Below are 17751 nucleotides of genomic sequence, written 5' to 3'. Positions count from 1 at the left end.
CTTTAAACACAGTGATGGGTTTCCATGTGTGTCAGACACCTGGCTGATCACGGTGATGGATTTCCGTGTGTCAGACACCCAGCTGATCAAAGAGATTAACTGGCAGGATGTTTGAAGTCCTGAAGGAATATTTCTCGGTAGTTGCTGCTTCACAACCTGTTTTATGGTAAGATCAGGCTGTGCTGAAATGCAAGTATAAAAATAAACCAGAATAATAATCTTACAGTTGATACATGGTCAGGCTGTGCTCAAATTGTCTACAAATACACAGTCACTACAGCTCACAGACACCCCCTGAGTAGAGCTTTGGCATGTTTCCCTGTTTGGGAGAGAAATCCCATCTGGGTGTGGATTGCCTCGTTTTATGTCGTGTATCAGAGCAGATTGTCAGAATTTGGCAAATCTTTGAATTCAGGCTTCACAGTGAAGCCAGTTTATTATGTTGGTTTCTTACAAACTTTGCAGAAGCCTCTGCAGATTTTCACTGTTCATTGTCATTCAACCAGTTGCCAAATTCTGGAATGGAGTATAAATAGAAGCAATTTGGACAAGAATTTCACACAGAAGGAGGCCATTCGGCCCATCGAGTCTGTGCTGGTCTTTGAGAGAACAATCCCTTCAGTCCTGTTTGCCTGCCTCCCACCCCAAACACCCCCCCACCCCGCTCCCCACACACTGCAACAAATTGGAATTTCTCCCTTTAACACTGAAACCTGTTTGCTCCCTCCGCTCAGTGGCTCCGGCCTGCTTCACATCCTCCACCTCGCCCGCCCCACCATTGGCAGACGGGCCTTTTGTGCTCCCACCCTCTGGAACTCCCCCTCCCTTCTTCCTTCAAGACCCCTCGCAAGACCCTCCTCTTTGATCATGCCTTCGATCACCCTCCTTTCTCCTTTGCCCTCCATCCTCCCCAATCCCGACCCCCAGCTCATGTCCGAAACCTGATTGTCCAACTCCTTGGGACATCCTCCCAACGTGAAAGGCGCTTTACACATGTCATTTTGTTGTTGAAACATCCCAAAGCACCTCACAGGGTATAACTATACAGTGTAGTGACTGTATTTACAGGGAGCATGGGTTGCACACAGCCATGTCCCACACATTGATGTCCGAAATAGATGACGCGAACGACCCATTTATGTGGAGGGAATTTGGCCAGGACACCAGGAGAAAGGAGAAATGAGGTGTAGTGACTGTGTATTTGTAGACAATTTGAGCACAGCCTGGGCGTGTATCAGCTGTAAGATTATTATTCTTGTTTATTTTTATACTTGCATTTCAGCACAGCCTGATCTTACCAGCCTGATCTCTCCTGGGTATGATTCAGCTCTGGCTGGACTGTTCTCTGTGCTCGGCCAAGAGGCTCAGATACTGAATTCTGATTGTTAAATAAACCCATCCCTGGTGCAGTTGGTGTGGTTGAGGAACGATAAAGCATTGACAGGAAGGCCTCCTGCACCAGGGCTTGGCAGTGAGCAGTGAGCAGTGGCTGGTAATTGTGTGACCGAGTGGTCAGGGTGGCAGCTGTGGGTACCAGTCAGAGGCAGCCAACACATCAGAGAGAAACTTAAAAAAATCAATATTTCCATTTTAAAGCACAGAACCTCCAAACCACGACCCTGAGAGCAATAGATTTTTGGAAGCTTAATGAGTACTATTGTGCTTGGCATTGAGACTGTGTCAGCCCTGGCGTGTGGCTCAGTCTCTGGAATCTGGGGTGGGCGGGAAGGGAGGGGACATCCTGCCAATACCTAGCTCAGACCTGCTCCCAAACAAGCTGGGAAAATGACATGTGGCTTCTCACTCTATGCCATTATTGCCATCAGAGACCTCAGTCCTTCTCTGGCCATCTCAGACTTCAGACTGACATTTCAGCTCTCCCTCCCACTCATACTCTGACCTCTCCATCCACGGTCTCCTACGCTGTTCCAGTGACCCACAGCACAAGCTCGAGGAACAGCACCTGATCTATCTGCTCGGGACCTTACAGCTCTCTGGCCTCAATATTGATGTCCACAATTTCAGACCATAACAGCTCACCTTCCCCCTCCCCCTCTTCTGTGACCACTACCACATCATCTGGGTCCCAGACACACCTTTTCTCTCTCTGGTCGGCCTGTTTTGTTGCAATTTCCCCCCCTTTTGTTCCGCAGTATTAACCCCTCTATTCCTCTGCTTTGTTGCAATCCTTCCCCTTTGTTTTGGATCATTAAACATCTCTTTAACCCATCATCCCCTGCCCTCTACCGCATGTTCTCCTTCGTCTTCCTTGCCCTGTCTTCCCCCTCTCTGTTAGCTCTTAAAAGCCTCTCCCTCCCAACATGCCTCAGTTCTGACGAAGGGTCGTGGACCCAAAACATTGACTCACTTTCCTTTCTCCATAGATGCTGCCTGACCTGCTGAGTGTTCCCAGTGGCTTCTGTTTTTGTTTCAGACTCTCTCCGTCTCTCCCTGCCCGTCTCAGTCTCTCCCTGTTCGTCTCAGACTCTCTCCGTCTCTCCCTGCCCGTCTCAGTCTCTCTCAGTCTCTCCCTGTCATCTCAATCTCTCTCAGTCTCTGCCTGCCCGTCCCAGTCTCTCTCAGTCTCCGCCTGCCCGTCTCAGTCTCTCTCAGTCTCTCCCTGTTCGTCTCAGTCTCTCTCGGTCTCTCCCTGCCCGTCTCAGTCTCTCTCAGTCTCTCCCTGTCATCTCAATCTCTCTCAGTCTCTGCCTGCCCGTCTCAGTCTCTCTCAGTCTCTCCCTGTCGTCTCAATCTCTCTCAGTCTCTGCCTGCCCGTCTCAGTCTCTCTCAGTCTCTGCCTGCCCGTCTCAGTCTCTCTCAGTCTCTGCCTGCCCGTCTCAGTCTCTCTCAGTCTCTCCCTGTCGTCTCAATCTCTCTCAGTCTCTGCCTGCCCGTCTCAGTCTCTCTCAGTCTCTGCCTGCCCGTCTCAGTCTCTCTCAGTCTCTCCCTGTCGTCTCAATCTCTCTCGGTCTCTGCCTGCCCGTCTCAGTCTCTCTCAGTCTCTCCCTGTCGTCTCAATCTCTCTCAGTCTCTGCCTGCCCGTCTCAGTCTCTCTCAGTCTCTCCCTGTCGTCTCAATCTCTCTCGGTCTCTGCCTGCCCGTCTCAGTCTCTCTCAGTCTCTCCCTGTCGTCTCAATCTCTCTCAGTCTCTGCCTGCCCGTCTCAGTCTCTCTCGGTCTCTGCCTGCCCGTCTCAGTCTCTCCCTGTCCGTCTCACTCTTGCCTGCCCGTCTCAGTCTCTCTCAGTCCATCTCAGATCATCACTCTCATCTCTGTTTCAGAAGGTTGTGACAATGATGGGGCTTCAGTTTAACCCTCGACAATGTGGCCTCTGATCCAGCTGGTGGGTTTGGGCCCCAGGATGTGAGCTGACAATCCAGCACTTTAACATCAACAACAACACCTGCATTTATATATATAGCGCCCTTCACGCCCAACAGCATCTCGGAACACTTAAACACGTTAACTAATTTGTGTCTCTGCCAATTCTCTTCCTTCACCCCCACCTCCCCCCATCCAAACCGGCACCTCCAGACTATTTCTGCTTCCTCTCAGCTCCAGACACAGACACAATCTTCTCCATTTCTTTCTCTTTCCGCGCCTTTCTATCCGCGGCTCTGTTTCACCTTATCTTTCTCTCTGCCTTTATCTCTCTGTATCTAGCTCCCTTTCTCTCTCCATCCCCCAGTCCTCTCTATCTTTCTTGTTCTCTTTTATCTCTCTTTACATCTCCCTCTCATTCTTTCTGTAACTCTCTCAACAACAAAAACAACAAGATTCCATTTATAAAGCGCCTTTCACGTCAGGAGGACGTTCCAAGGCGCTGCACAGTTGGGTCATGACCCGAGCAGGGGGGAAATGGTCAGGGTGAGGGGAGGGAAGGGAGGGAGCGAGGAGGGGGGAAATGGTCAGGGTGAGGGAAGGGAGGGAGCGAGGAAGGGGGAAATGGTCAGGGTGAGGGCAGGGAAGGGAGGGAGCGATGGTAGGGCGGTTGGGGCGGGGGACGTGGAGCAGACCGGAGCCAGAGGAACGGAGGGTACGGGCAGGTAGGTAGGGGGATAGTAGGTCGGAGAGGTAGGAGGGAGCGAGGCCGTGAATGGCCTTGTAGGTGAGGATGAGGATCTTGAAATCAATCCTCTGGGGGATGGGGAGCCAGTGGAGGCGAGCGAGGGTGAGGGTGAGGGTGAGGGTGGGAGTGATGTGGTCGCGGTGTCTGGTGCGGGACAGTACACGAGCTGCAGAGTTCTGAATGACCTGCAGTGTGGAGGGAGGGCCGGGAAGGCCGACGAGGAGAGAGTTCCCATAGTCCAGCCTTGAGGTGATAAAGGCGTGAACCAGGGTTTCAGCAGCGTGAGGGGTGAGGTAATGCCGTAGTCTGGCGATGTTCCGGAGGTGATGGAAGGCGGTGCCAGTTGTGATGTGGATGTGAGGGAGAAAGGACAGCTCAGGGTCGAACAGAACCCCGAGGTTCCTGATGGCTTTGAGAGGTGGAGAGTGCGGAGCTGATGCTGTCAGCGCCTGAGGTGCGGAGGCGCTGACGTGAGCCAATCAGGAGGGCCTCGGTTTTTCGCACGTTGAGCTGAAGAAAGTTGTCTCTCGTCCAGGACTCGATGTCGGACAGACAGCTGTCAGGACATCGGGGGTCGTGGAGTTGAGAGTAGAGGAGGAAAGGTAGAGTTGGGTGTCATCCGCGTACATGTGGGAGTTAACCCCATGTCTGCGGATGATGTCACCACAGGGGGAGCATATAGAGGGTGAAGAGGAGGGGACCGAGGACAGAGCCCTGAGGGACACCACATGAGACAGTACGGGGGGTGGAGGAGAAGCCATTCGTCGAGACAAAGTGAAGACGGTGAGAAAGGTTCTCGTTCTCACTATCTATCTTGTTCTGACACAGGTATACAATTGGATTGAGAAATAAACCCAGAACAATATGTTGGATGTACTAGACAGCAGAAAAAGACTTTAGCGGTGTAAAGAGCAATTTCAGGACAGACACCAGGAAGTGTTTGTTTACCCAGACGGGGATTAACAACTGAAACAGGGTTACCAGGAGGCTCATAACAGCTCACCTTCCCTCTCCCACTCTTCTGTGACCATTACCACATCACCTGGGTCCCAGACACAGCTTTTCTCTCTCTGGTCGGCCTATTCTGTTGCAATCCCTCCCCTTTGTTTTGTATCATTAACACCTCTTTAACCCATCATCCCCATCATCACCAGCCCTTAAAAGCCTCTCCCTCCCAGTTCTGACGAAGGGTTGTGGACCCGAAACATTGACTCACTTGCCTCTCTCCATAGATGCTGCCTGACCTGCTGAGTGTTCCCAGTCGCTCCTGTTTTTGTTTCAGATTTCCAGCATCTGCAGTATTTTGTTACCAGGAAGGGTGGTTCAGCCCAGGACACTGGGATGCATTTAAAAAGCAGCTCAATGCTGTCATGGGGGGAATGGTACGGTGTGTATAGGGTGTGTGTAGGGTGTGTGTAGGGTGTGTGTAGGGTGTGTGTAGGGTGGGTATTCTGAATGAGATCAGATGGGCCAAAGGGTCTTCTTCATCCAAACTTCCATTTTGTCTTTGTTATCTCTCTCTTGCTCTATTTTCTCTCTCTTTCTCCCTCTCTCTTTTCCCATTTTCTTTTTCTCTGTCTTTCTCTCTCTCCGCCCAGTGTAGACAGTAGCTGATGTTTGCCCAGGACACAGAGTGAGAGTTGCACAGGCCATGATAACTGCAGCGCTAACTCTCTTGCCCACACATGTGGAAAATGATCACCTACTTAAATTGTTGTCGTTGCTGTTAGGGACTCCAGAGTGTGTGTTGGGGTAATTGTTACCCAGCTAAACCCGCAGAGCTTGCCATTGATATTGCTGTCTGACAAGCTTTCCCGCTGCTTGTCCAGCTAGGACCACCCTACCTACCCGTTAGAGCTTTGGCTGCGGGGTTAACAGGAGCTGAGTGGGAGGATTCCAGATTGCTAGCTGTCAGCGGTCTGGCTTCATGTAAAATGAATGGCCGGTTGTCAATTGCCCAGGAAGCACTTTAATAAGTGTCGTTACAACAGGATTCCACTTGGGCAATTGCAGCGAGTCAGGCTCTGTACAGACCATGTGCTGAGACCCCAGAGCCTCAGACACACACTAGGGTCCCGGCCACACACTTTCGTTCACTTGGTTTCTCAGCTCTGTTTTACAGAATGTATCAGATACATTATTGATGGTATTATACTGTATGTTAATGCTCACAGGACAGACTGTTCTGTGTGATCGTCACCGGCACTGACAGACCCCGGCACCAAGAGAGGATTGGGAATTCTTGGAGGGAAGCATTGCCGGGGTTTGGGTTACTTGCTGTCGGACAGTGTGACAGGGAACAGGCTCCACACTGAAGCCCTCGCTGTAGATTCCACTCTATTAATGTGCAGCTTTACAAACATCCAGAATTTAGCAAAATGTTGAATTGTAATGAAATAATAATAATCCTCACCTCTATGCCTTGTCACGAGGAGGATGTCTCAAAGCGGGTATTTTGCAAGAAAAGCAGGAGCCAGGGTCTAGTAGGCAATATTAACCCCCTCCCACACCCGACACCCATCCACCACCATTTTGCTGTCACTGACCAACTAACAAGAGAAATCACTCAGTGTAAACAAGTCATTAGAGCCCCTGCAAGTCAGCTTCGCTCTCACCTCGCCCTCCACTCCCGACTTGAGCCCCTCCAGTCTTTCTGTCCTGCCACCTCACTGCTTATCAAACGACGTCCTCTCTCTCTGACCAGGGCTCCCTCTGCCTCCTTGGTTCTCCCGTGTTCAACACAGTCGACCACATCATTCTCTTCCACGGCCTTTTCTCCCTCAACCATCTCAGTGGGACCGCACTAACCTTGTTCGAGCCCTACTTAAACCAACCACCTCCACTTCATCTCCATGAACGGTTTCTCCTCCTGCCCAGTCACCTGCAGGGTACTCCAGGGCTCCATCCTTGGCCCCCTCCTTTTTTTTATTAAAACCTTCCACGGCCTCGCTCCTCCCTACCTCTGTGACCTGCTGACCAGATCTGTCCCCTCTAAACGGTCAGCGGGCTCCGGCCTGCTCCACGTCCCTCACCCGGGCCTTCAGCCTCTCTGCCCCACCCTTTGGAACTCCATCACACATTCCCTTCACCTTGCCCCCTCCCTTGCCTGATTCAAGGCATGTTTCGAAACCCTTCTCTCCCACCGCGACTTTGGCAATGTGAAGGGAACGTGGGATAAAATGTCATTTTGTATTGGTATTTACTTGCTCCCTTTCGTCAATGTCACCCGGAGACACAGAGTCAACGTCCACATGTAGAACTTCTATTGCGTGTGCGAGTGCGTGTGTTGTGTGGGGGTGAGGGGGGCCGGTGGGGATGAAAGTTTGAGTATAACACAAACACAGCACAAGGTACAATCAGCAGCGAGTTTATTGAGCAGCGGAGGCCGTGGATAATATAGGACGTCCCATCACAACCGGCCATTGGGCAGAGGTTATGTTGAACCTTTACAAATTACTGGTTAGGATTCAGCTGGAATATTGTGTCCAACTCTGGGCACCACACTTTAGAAAGGATATCAAGGCCTTGGAGAGGGCGCAGAGGAGATTTACCAGAATGGTACCAGGGAATAGGGATGCTAGTGATGTGGAGAGACTGGAGAGGCTGGGATTGTTCTCCTTACAGCAGAGAAGGTCAAGGGGAGATTTAACAGTTATTCAAGATTATGAGGGTTTTATAGAGTAGATCAGGAGAAACTGTTTCCACTGGCAGGTGGGTCAGTAACCAGAGGACACAGATTTAAGATAACTGACAAAAGAACCAGAGGGGAGACGAGGAGATCTCTTTTTTTTACACAGAGAGTTGTTAGGGTCTGGAACGCACGGCCTGAAAGCGTTGGAGGAAACAGATTCAATAACGACTTTCAAAAGGGAATTGGATAGAGACTTGGAAAGGGAAAATTTGCAAAGATATGGGGCAAGAGCAGGGGAGTGGGGCTGATTGGGTCGCTCTTCCAAAGAGCCAGCACAGGCACGATGGGCCGAATGGCCTCCTTCTGTGCTGTAATATTCTATAAATCTCCACGCTCACAAACAATTTGTACCCCCCACTTTCGCCACGCTCCCCACTACCCTCCCCGAGCCTGAAAGCTATTGTGTGATTAAATACAGTCCGATCAAAGATCTCACCATCAGCTTCTCTGCCCTCCATCTCTGGAACTCCATCCCAAAGTCCCTTTGTCTCGCTTCCTCCCTCCCACCTTCAAGACACATCTCAAGACCTTCCTCTTCGATTGCGTTTTTGGCTCCCTCCTACCTCCCCCTCCCTGCCCTCCACCCCCTTCTGAGCCCAAACCCCAGGTCAGGTCCAAATCCCAGATTATCCAGCGTCTTGGGATTTCCTCCCATGAAAAACGTAAAATAAATGCAATTTGTTGTTGTTGTCTCTCCATTATTCAGCTGTTCCTCACAGCTCTGCCCTTGCACATGGCAGGGGGTGCGGGGGGGAAGAGTGGGAGCTCTCACTGCTCCGAGATCTGAAATTCCACCTGGTCTTAGCTGGGAGATCACGTAGGTCTTCAAGTTTAAGACGTGGAAAAATTGTGTAAAATGTTTCACTGCAGTGAAGCAGCTCCGAGCCCAAGGCTGGCTTTAACAATTCTACACAATTCTCTACTGTAATAATAATAAATAATAATCCTGGTGTTTGACACAGCACCATTTAGTTTTTCTCTGAGCTGCCAGTGACTCTGAACAGTCAAGTGACTGTGTGGTTTGGAGGGTGGATGCAGCCACCATTTTGCACACAGCGACGTCCTACAGACAGCTGTCTGTGACCAGACGAGTTCCAGGCTGTGACAAGAAGGGATTTGGGGCCTGTATCATCCTCTCTCTCCCTCCCACCTCTCGCTCTCTCTCTCTCCCCCTCTCTCACTAACCCATTCACTATTAATTCAATAAAAGCTTTTTACATAAATAAATAACGTTTGGTGGAGGCGGCTGTGACCTACTTTCTCTGCATCACAAAGAGCAAATGCCCGGAACATTTCAGACTATAACTTGGCTGTGGGGGTCTCGCTCTCTCTCTCTGTGGCTCTCGCTGTGGCTCCCTCTCCCCCTCTCTATCCCCGTCTCCCTCTCTCTACCCCCCTCTCTCCCTCTCTCTACCCCCTCTCTACCCCTGTCTCTACCCCCCTCTCTCCCCTCTCTGCCCCACCCTCTGCCCCCCACCTCTCACCCTCCGCCACAGGTGACTTTCCCGATCCGTGTGTTCCACCTGCTGGGGGTGCAGTGTCTGGTGGTGACCAACGCGGCGGGGGGGCTGAGCTCAGATGTGGCTGTGGGGGACCTCATGTTCATCAAAGACCATATCAATCTGCCCGGCTTCGCTGGACAAAACCCACTGTGTGGCCCCAATGAGGAGCGGTGAGCAGAGGAGGGGGGAACGGGGGAGGGGTGACACTGTGTGTGTGACAGTGTGTATGTGTGTGTGTGTGATGTGTGTGTAACACTGTGTATGTGTAATGTTGTGTGCGTGTGTGTAACACTGTGTATGTGTAATGTTGTGTGCGTGTGTGTAACACTGTGTATGTGTAATGTGTGCGTGTGTGTAACACTGTGTGTGTGTAATGCTGTGTGTGTGTGCGTATGTGTGGGTAAGACTGTGTTTCTGACACAAGGTGTGTGTGTGTGTAATGCTGTGTATATGTGTGTGTATATGTGTGCTGTATGTGTGTCTGTACTGTGTGTGTATGAGACGCTGTGTGTTTGCGCCCAGGTTTGGGGAGCGGTTCCCTTGTATGTCGGATGCCTATGACTCTGGGCTGCGAGCCCTGGCCCTGGAGGAAGCCCGGGGGCTGGGGTTTGAGAGCTTTGTGCGGGAGGGGGTCTACTGTATGGTGGCCGGACCGTCATACGAGACCATCGCAGAGTGTCGCATGCTGATAGCCCTGGGAGCTGACGCTGTGGGTAAGTCTCCAGCACCCCCCCCCCCCCCACACACAGCACACACAAACACACGCTAACACACACACAGAGCACACACACACACACAGAGCACACACACAGCACACAAACACGCACAGCACACACAAACAGCACGCACACACAGAGCACACACACACACAGCACACACACACAAACACATACATCACACACACAGACACAGCACGCGCGCAGTCACACCTGCACACAGACATACACACACACGCAGCATACACATTCACACACAGCACAAGCACACACACAGCACACAGACACGCGCACACACACACAGGCACACACACATGCACACATACACGCACACAGACACACACACAGCACGCACAAAACCCCCTCCCCCCCCTTTAGCCCCTCCCTGTGTGTGCTGTGCTGGGGATTATGTGGTGAGGCTAACGCTCTCTGTGTGTGTGTGTGTGTGTGTGTGTAGGGATGAGCACGGTACCGGAGGTGGTCCTGGCGCGGCACTGTGGTATGCGGGTGTTTGGCATCTCCCTCATCACTAACCAGGTGGTGTTGGATTACACCAGCACTCAGCGAGCAAATCACGAGGAGGTGCTGAAGACCTCCAAGCAGAGATCGCAAGACATGCAGAGACTCATCACACAGCTGGTGGGCCGCATGGACTGAGGACCCCCACACCACATGGGCAAGGCAGAGGGATAGGGGGAGAGAGTTCCAGAGTTTGGGAATTGTGGTCTATTGTGCTCATGCATAGGATGCCACCGTGGTAACGGGATCAGAGTGGGTGGGTGTGGGAGGGGGCCTCTGGCTGTGTGAGAGCACTCAGAGCGAGGGCAAAATCTCTCGGGTGGAGATGGTTTATAGTGAACGTGATTTTATCAATGTGTAACTACATTCCCTCTCCTCCTCCTCAGTCTCATCAAATGAGACTCTGTGTCTGACCCTCTTGTGAACCTCGGGAGGGAAATGTTTGATCTCAGGGGTGAGGGAGTGGCAAGCAAACTGCTCAGTGGACCTGCGGCCTTTATACCTTTGATTTTCTTTCAACCAAGGCTGTACGTCAGCAATCTGTGCCTGTTTGGGATCAGATCATTAAATGGCCATTATTCTCTGATCAGTCTGCCATGGTGAAGCAGTTGAGTTGTTTGTCAGGACCACCTTTCTCCCAGACTTCCCCTCACCTTGGTTGACCTACAATCTACCAATTAAACAACAACAACAACAACAGATTACACTTGTATAGCGGTCTTTACCACAAAATATACAGTCAACTCACTTTACAGTATATCCTTGAAACGCTTTGAGATGTCTTGAAGACGTGATAAGGCGCTGTATCAAATGCAGGATTATTATTATTTATAATACCAACTCAGTCTGGTGGCATTTTCTCATCCCTTTGTTACCATTTTATCCAGTGTTAAACCAGTGACACCTCTTACACTCAGATTAGTTCAGCTCCAGATAATCAGTGTAAGAACACTTAACGTGCTTAACATTTTTATCGTCATCTTAAGATCACAACAAAAACAAGTGATGGTTATTATTTCGGGAGCTGATGGAGGAGAGGAGTCGGGACAAGCAGTGAACGTGTGCTGAGCAATCTGACACAACAGACTTGTTCAAACCAGTCGTTTTAAAATAAATGCCAGCCCTTCACTAGTGCGTTTGTGAAAGCTCCCATTCACTGCGTACGTGTGTTTGTTCTGTTTTCATTAAGTGAGGATCAGCAAGACTGATAATGAAATGCAGAACTGACATTCTGGCCTCAATGATAATGTTGTGCCAATGACTGTTATTTACTGAGACTGGGCTGAAAATGCCAGGCACATTTCACATAAAACCTTAATGAGCTTGGAATAAAGAGCTCCTCATCCTCCCAACTGTTGCGTGTGTAGCTGTGCTCAGAGACTCATGTCATGAGCGTTTAAACCACAGTATCACCGAGCCACTGACAATGGCTGCTGATATATCTGTGAAGCGCTTTGGGACGTCCTCCTGTATCAAATGAAAGGATTATTATTATCATTATGAAACAAATTTGTTTCTCTTGATAAGTGATTGCTACTCAGAACAGAAAGCTCACAACCCTGTATATCATGTTTGCTTCCCCCCTCATTTCCCCCCAACTCCCATGCTCTCCAGCCTCAAACCTACCTCTATGGTCACTTGTCTCGTCTCCCTCTTCCCTCTGCCTTGCTTGGTGTCCAATCCTGTCACTGTCCAAGGCTCCAAAACGTGACCCTACCCTATACAAGTGAGTGAGCGAATAGTAAACGTATGGAATAGACTCCTGAGGGAGACAGAGAGACAGACGGTGGAAGCAGAAAATGTCATTTGTTTTTAAGAATAAATTAGATCAATTTCCGCTAGAAAATAATATCTGGGGCTAATACAGTCTATAGTTTGGGGCACGACATGTCAAGCGACTGCCAGGATGATGAAAGGTGAGCTAGATGGATCTTGGTCTTCTTTCACCAGCAAATTCTTATGTTCCTAAGGACGCTGTGTATAAGTTGTTGTTGTAATTGTTGGGAGTTTATTTCCCAATGTACTGGTTTAAATAGTTGGGATTATAGTATAAGAATCATTAGTATTGATCATGTAGTGAATAGATGAATTAAGTAGAATGAATTAAAGAAATAAAAACTGCCATGTGACACCCACACACCCCCCCCCCCCCACATACACACACACACGGCCACCCACATACACCCACACCTCTGAGGAGAGGAAGGGGATGAACCTCTACAGAGAGGAAGAAGAGTGGCCCTTTGAAGGAAAGAGGACAAGTCCAGCTCTCGCCGGAGTGGACCTCAAAGAGGACAAGTTCAGTCCTTGCTGAAGTGGACCACCAAAGGACGTTTGCAGCTAGAAGCAAGCCAGAGACAGTGTTTATCTTTTGTGCCAGCCTTCGAACTTCGTCACGATTTCCTGCCTGCTTGATAGTATCTCTCCTACTGACTAAAACAAATCCTGTCCTAACTAATAATATCCTTGTTGTGGTTTCAGACAAATGCTTGAACCCAATTTCACCAATTTGACGACCACGAAGGGACAGACAAGTGTCTTGGTCACGAGACTAAGAGCGAATACGGCAATACTGTCTGCCCGAACAAAAGGGACCTCAAGCGTTTGTCAGAAACCACACCAAGGATTTTATTAAAGTGTTTTATTAGCAATTATAAAACCACACAAGCAACACATTACACCTGATGCATTATCATTACTCGTTGCGCTTAAATGACAACTAAAGCACTATCTTAACAAGATACACTCAATATTAAAATTCTAAACATATAAAAAAATGTGTTATATGAAATGTGCCTAAATAATCTCTAACTGTTTTTAAGGTATGTGGGTGCGCGTTTTAGTCAGTAGGAGAGATACTACCAAGCAGGCAGGAAATCATGACGAGGTTCTAAGGATGGCACAAAAATTAAACACTGTCTCTGGCTTGCTTCTAGCTGCAATGTCTCTTGGTGGTCCACTCCGGCGAGAGCTGGACTTGTCCTCTTTCCCTCAAAGGCACTCTTCTTCCTCTCCGTTCATCCCCTTCCTCTCCTCAGAGGCTCCAAAAAAACTAGTTTTGGATATTGATTTTTATACCCTTTTTCACCAGCCATCTTGTGTTCTAACTTTTTTTGCATGACTTCTTTTCCACTCTCTGACTTTTCCCAGGCATTCTTTCCCTACTTTCAAGTTGTTTCCCCTTGTACCAGCGAGGGTATCTTCTGAAAAAGAACAATACTTCTCCTATTCCATCTTATCCAGCCCAACCAAATCACCTGACTCCATGGCCTTGATGTTTCAGTCCTTCTTTCTACAACAACAACAACAACAACTTGGATTTATATAGCGCCCTCCATGCTGGACGGCGTCTCAGAGCACTTCACAGTTTAGGATCCCGGGGTCTAACTCTGTCCTTGTGACCTATTCACTTTAAGTTTTTTCTCAGTATTAATGACAAGTTTGTATCCCATCCATTCTCCTGGCCCAATTATCCCGGGTTCCTATCTCCCCTCCCGCAGGTCACATGCCCTTGTAAGCGCAGATGGCCTACCATCCATCCTCCGGATCCAGTGTACTCCTCGTAGCTCGGTGTGCCTTTACTAGGACTCTGTGTGGGGGTGTGTGTGGGTGTGTGTGTGGGTGTGTGTGTGGTTGTTACATGACAGTTTTTATTTCTTTAATTCATTTTACTTAATTCATCTATTTCATTCCATGATCAATACTAATGATTCTTATACTATAATCCCAACTATTTACAGTCCCTACCTTGACAGTGAAGGAACTGTGAGGTTTCTAATCTCTCAAAAAAAACTTTGGTTAGTAACACACACAAAAAAAATTGAATAGTAATATATTAAAAAATTGTTTAGAAATACACAGCCTGCTAATAAACAAGACCAGATCCATGTGGGATTGCTGTTCTGTTCTTGTAGACAGTGAACAAGAGAGCGAATCATCTTACTGCAATTATCAATGCAATGAGTATTACAATTTGAACAATAACAAACAATTGTGATAAAAGCTGTAACATAGGGTGCTGTCCAACATTGTAAACTGTTTGCCACCATCTGGATGTTGGTGGTATTGTGATGGTATTGACCTATGGTGCATCCTGATAGAACAAGCATAATATCTGTTATTATACACTTTCCACTGATTGATGTGATGCCAACGGGCATATTTCTTGGTTTAGTTATGGTATTGTGGTAGGTAAACTGAGGGGCTGGCTTTATCAATGATGGGAAAAGGCCCTTTGTACTTGGAACTGAATGAGTCCTCCCTTTTCCCATAATCCAGTACCGTTACTGAATCACCAACCTGGTACTCTGTTGGTTTAATTTTTTTGTCAATGCATCATTTCATATTTTCCTTGGATTGTCCACTGTTTGTTGCAACAAATTGATTAGTAACCTGTATAAGGTCCCTCATTTCTATCACCCAGTTAAGGCGCTGGTTTGTATGGGTGTCCTCCTGGGAAATATCATTTCACCAGGTGACACCATGGCTCTCGCCGTCATTGCCTGATGGGGAGAAATGCCAGTTGTGGAGTGAATGGCATTTCTCATAACCATCAAACACATAGTGGAGTCCTGTAGCTCAGTGGTTAGAGCACTCACTTTGCAAGCGAGAGATATGGGTTCGATTCCTGGCAGAATGAAACCTTGGGCAAGTTTCCTCACTCCACACGCCTGATAATAATCCCTCAAAAAAAGTTGGTCATTTCAATTGGCTGCCACATTTCGCGCAGAAATATACAGTCAATTTTGTGAAACGCTTTGAGACGTCTAGAAGACGTGAAAAACGCAATGCAAGGATTATTATTATTATTATAGGCAGCATTTCAGTCCACTGCGCTGGGTGATCTGCACAGAATTTCTTAATCAATGTCTTCAAGGTCCGATTTCCCCGCTGCACCACTCCTGAAGACTGGAGGTGCTGTGAGATGTGCAATTTCTGTTTGATTCCCAGCATGATTTGCATTTCCGAGAAAATTTTACCTGTAAAGTGCAACCCTTGGTCTGAGGCCACCTGTAAAGGTATTCCCCACCTACTCACCACAAACTTCACACTGGGGGCTGTGGTTAGCAGTGCTGTGGGTAACGAGATGCTTTCTGTCCGCAGATTCCACGAATGGTGAAGGTGATCCAGGAGGATTCTCCGTACTTCCGGCTGATCAGCCCCAGTGATGTGGGTCAGAAGGTGGCGCCTGGCATGGTCACCACATTCAGGGTTCTCTTCACCCCCGATGAGAACAAGGTGCAGCAGAGAGCCACCTCTGTGCTCAGTCCCTGGCAGGCTGTGTAACAATCCATAGATTTTGATTTATTATTATATTGATCCCTCGAGCAATGTATCCATGTCACTGTCTGTACTCGAATACAGGGTGAAACGTTGGGCAAGTTTCCTGACTCCCGCACACACACGCCTCTGTTTACCCAGCAGGAAGTAGGAATCTGGTTGTTAGTCGATTGGCGGATCGCTTTCCTGGGGGTAATAATTCCTTCAAAAAAAGAGTAAATAAGTAAATCAATAGCTAAATAAATAAAATATGATATTAATGTGGTCTCTCAATCCACGACTGTTTGTGGGACCTGCCGTGTGCAATTGGCTGCCACGTTTCGCCCACAGCAGATGAGGCTGTGCTGTTAGCAGTAGTGCCCTGCAATACCCCTACCCCGGTCCCACCTGGATCAGGAACCAGACTAGAGACCAGCACTGAGGTTTGACTCAAATCTGATATTCCAATGCCAGGCACTTCAACGACAAAGGAACCCACTCACCCTGTGTAAGATAGTAACCATTCAGTGAGGTTCAGACCATCTAAACCAGCACATCTAACTACCCAGCACAGACAGGGTGGGCTGAATGGCCTCCTTCTGTGCTGTGCTATGCTGTATAATTCTATAATGATACCCGTCCAATTGCCCAATCTTTCCACTTGGGGGTCAGCGGGGTGGGTGGTTGTGGGGTTGTGAGAGATAAGCTGGGGCTACTTGGAGCTGAGCTGCCTCTATGATGATATGCATAACAATATTGGAATCAAATCTGTCCTCTGAGAGGGTCTCAGTTGTCCAGTTCCTTATACACCGGTTCAGTTCCCACCCCCCTAAAAACAGCCATCACTGCCCCCATCCTGAAAAAACCTTCCCTGGACCTATCCCTCTTCTCCAGCTACCGCCCCATCTCTAACCTCCCATTCCTCTCCAAGGTCCTGGAATGAGTCGTCGCGTCCCAGCTCTGCTCCTTTCTCTCTCGCCATTCTCTCTTTGAACCACTCCAATACGGCTTCCGCACTGGCCACAGCACAGAAACAGCCCTGGTCACAGTCACTAATGACATTCTGAACATCTGTGATCAGGGCTCCCTCTGCCTCCTTGGCCTCCATCCTCATACACCGCCTCTCCTCTTTATTTAATCTTTGCAGACCTGCCTTTGCCTGGATCGATTCCTATCTCTCTACCGTCTCCATATTGTTGCCTCTAATGGTTTCTCCTCCAGTCCCCGCACTGTCACGTCTGGCGTCCCCCAGGGCTCTGTCCTGGTCTCCTCTTTAATATCTACATGCTCCCCCTTGGTGACATCATCCGCAGATATGGGGTCAACTTCCATATGTATGGGGATGACACACAACTCTTTCTGCCTCAATCCTCAACTCCAGGTCCCACTGCTGTCCTGACAGACTGCCTGTCGGACATCAAGTCCTGGATGAGGGCAAATTTCCTAAAGTTGAACGTGAACAAGACTGAGGACCTCCTGATTGTCTCTCGCCAACGCCTCTGCACCTCAGGCTCTGGCAGCATCAACCTCCATGGTTGCACACTTCAACTCACCAGCCAGTCAGGAACCTGGGTGTCCTCTTCAACCCTCAATTGTCTTTTCTCCCCCACATCCAAGGCATGACCCGCTCTGCCTTCCCTCACCTCCGTAACATCGCCCGACTCCACCACTACCTCACCCCTCAGGCGCTGAAACTCTTGTTCATGCCTTCATCACCTCCAGGCTCGACTACGCAAACTCCCTGCGTGTCGGCCTTCCCAACTCCTCCCTCCAATAATCCAGAACTCTGCAGCCCGTTTCCTCTCCCGCACCAAACTCCGTGACCCCATCTCCCCCATTCTCGCCTGACTCCATTGGCTCCCTATCCTTCAGAGGATACCGTTCAAGATCCTGGTTCCACACCTACAAAACCCTCCTTGACCTCGCCCCACCCTACTTCTGCGACCTCCTAACCCCCTACCAACCCGCCTGCTCCCTCCGCTCAGCCGGCTCTGGC

The 17751-nt window shown here is 49.3% G+C and overlaps 2 protein-coding genes across 2 annotated transcripts in view; both read left to right on the top strand.

Moving 5' to 3' along the window:
* The first annotated feature begins 3321 nt into the window (after window positions 1-3321).
* Window positions 3322-17751, top strand: part of pnp6 (purine nucleoside phosphorylase 6) — a 14836-nt gene continuing 406 nt past the window's right edge. Inside the window, exons 1-4 of the mRNA XM_042340434.1 lie at window positions 3322-3342; window positions 9256-9431; window positions 9784-9974; window positions 10435-10650. Of these exons, the coding sequence (XP_042196368.1) occupies window positions 3322-3342; window positions 9256-9431; window positions 9784-9974; window positions 10435-10634 (588 nt within the window). The 3' untranslated portion in view covers window positions 10635-10650. The remainder of the gene's footprint in view (window positions 3343-9255; window positions 9432-9783; window positions 9975-10434; window positions 10651-17751) is intronic.
* Window positions 12384-17751, top strand: part of LOC103191034 (hydrocephalus-inducing protein-like) — an 85373-nt gene continuing 80005 nt past the window's right edge. Inside the window, exons 1-3 of the mRNA XM_042340433.1 lie at window positions 12384-12412; window positions 14671-14683; window positions 15600-15734. Coding sequence (XP_042196367.1) covers window positions 12384-12412; window positions 14671-14683; window positions 15600-15734 — 177 coding nt within the window. The remainder of the gene's footprint in view (window positions 12413-14670; window positions 14684-15599; window positions 15735-17751) is intronic.

The sequence above is a fragment of the Callorhinchus milii genome, unplaced genomic scaffold (genome assembly GCF_018977255.1).
Source record: "Callorhinchus milii isolate IMCB2004 unplaced genomic scaffold, IMCB_Cmil_1.0 Scaffold14, whole genome shotgun sequence".
NCBI lineage: Eukaryota > Metazoa > Chordata > Chondrichthyes > Chimaeriformes > Callorhinchidae > Callorhinchus > Callorhinchus milii.
The sequence above is the reverse complement of the archived record's forward strand: the minus strand, read 5'-3'. Positions and strand labels throughout refer to the sequence as shown.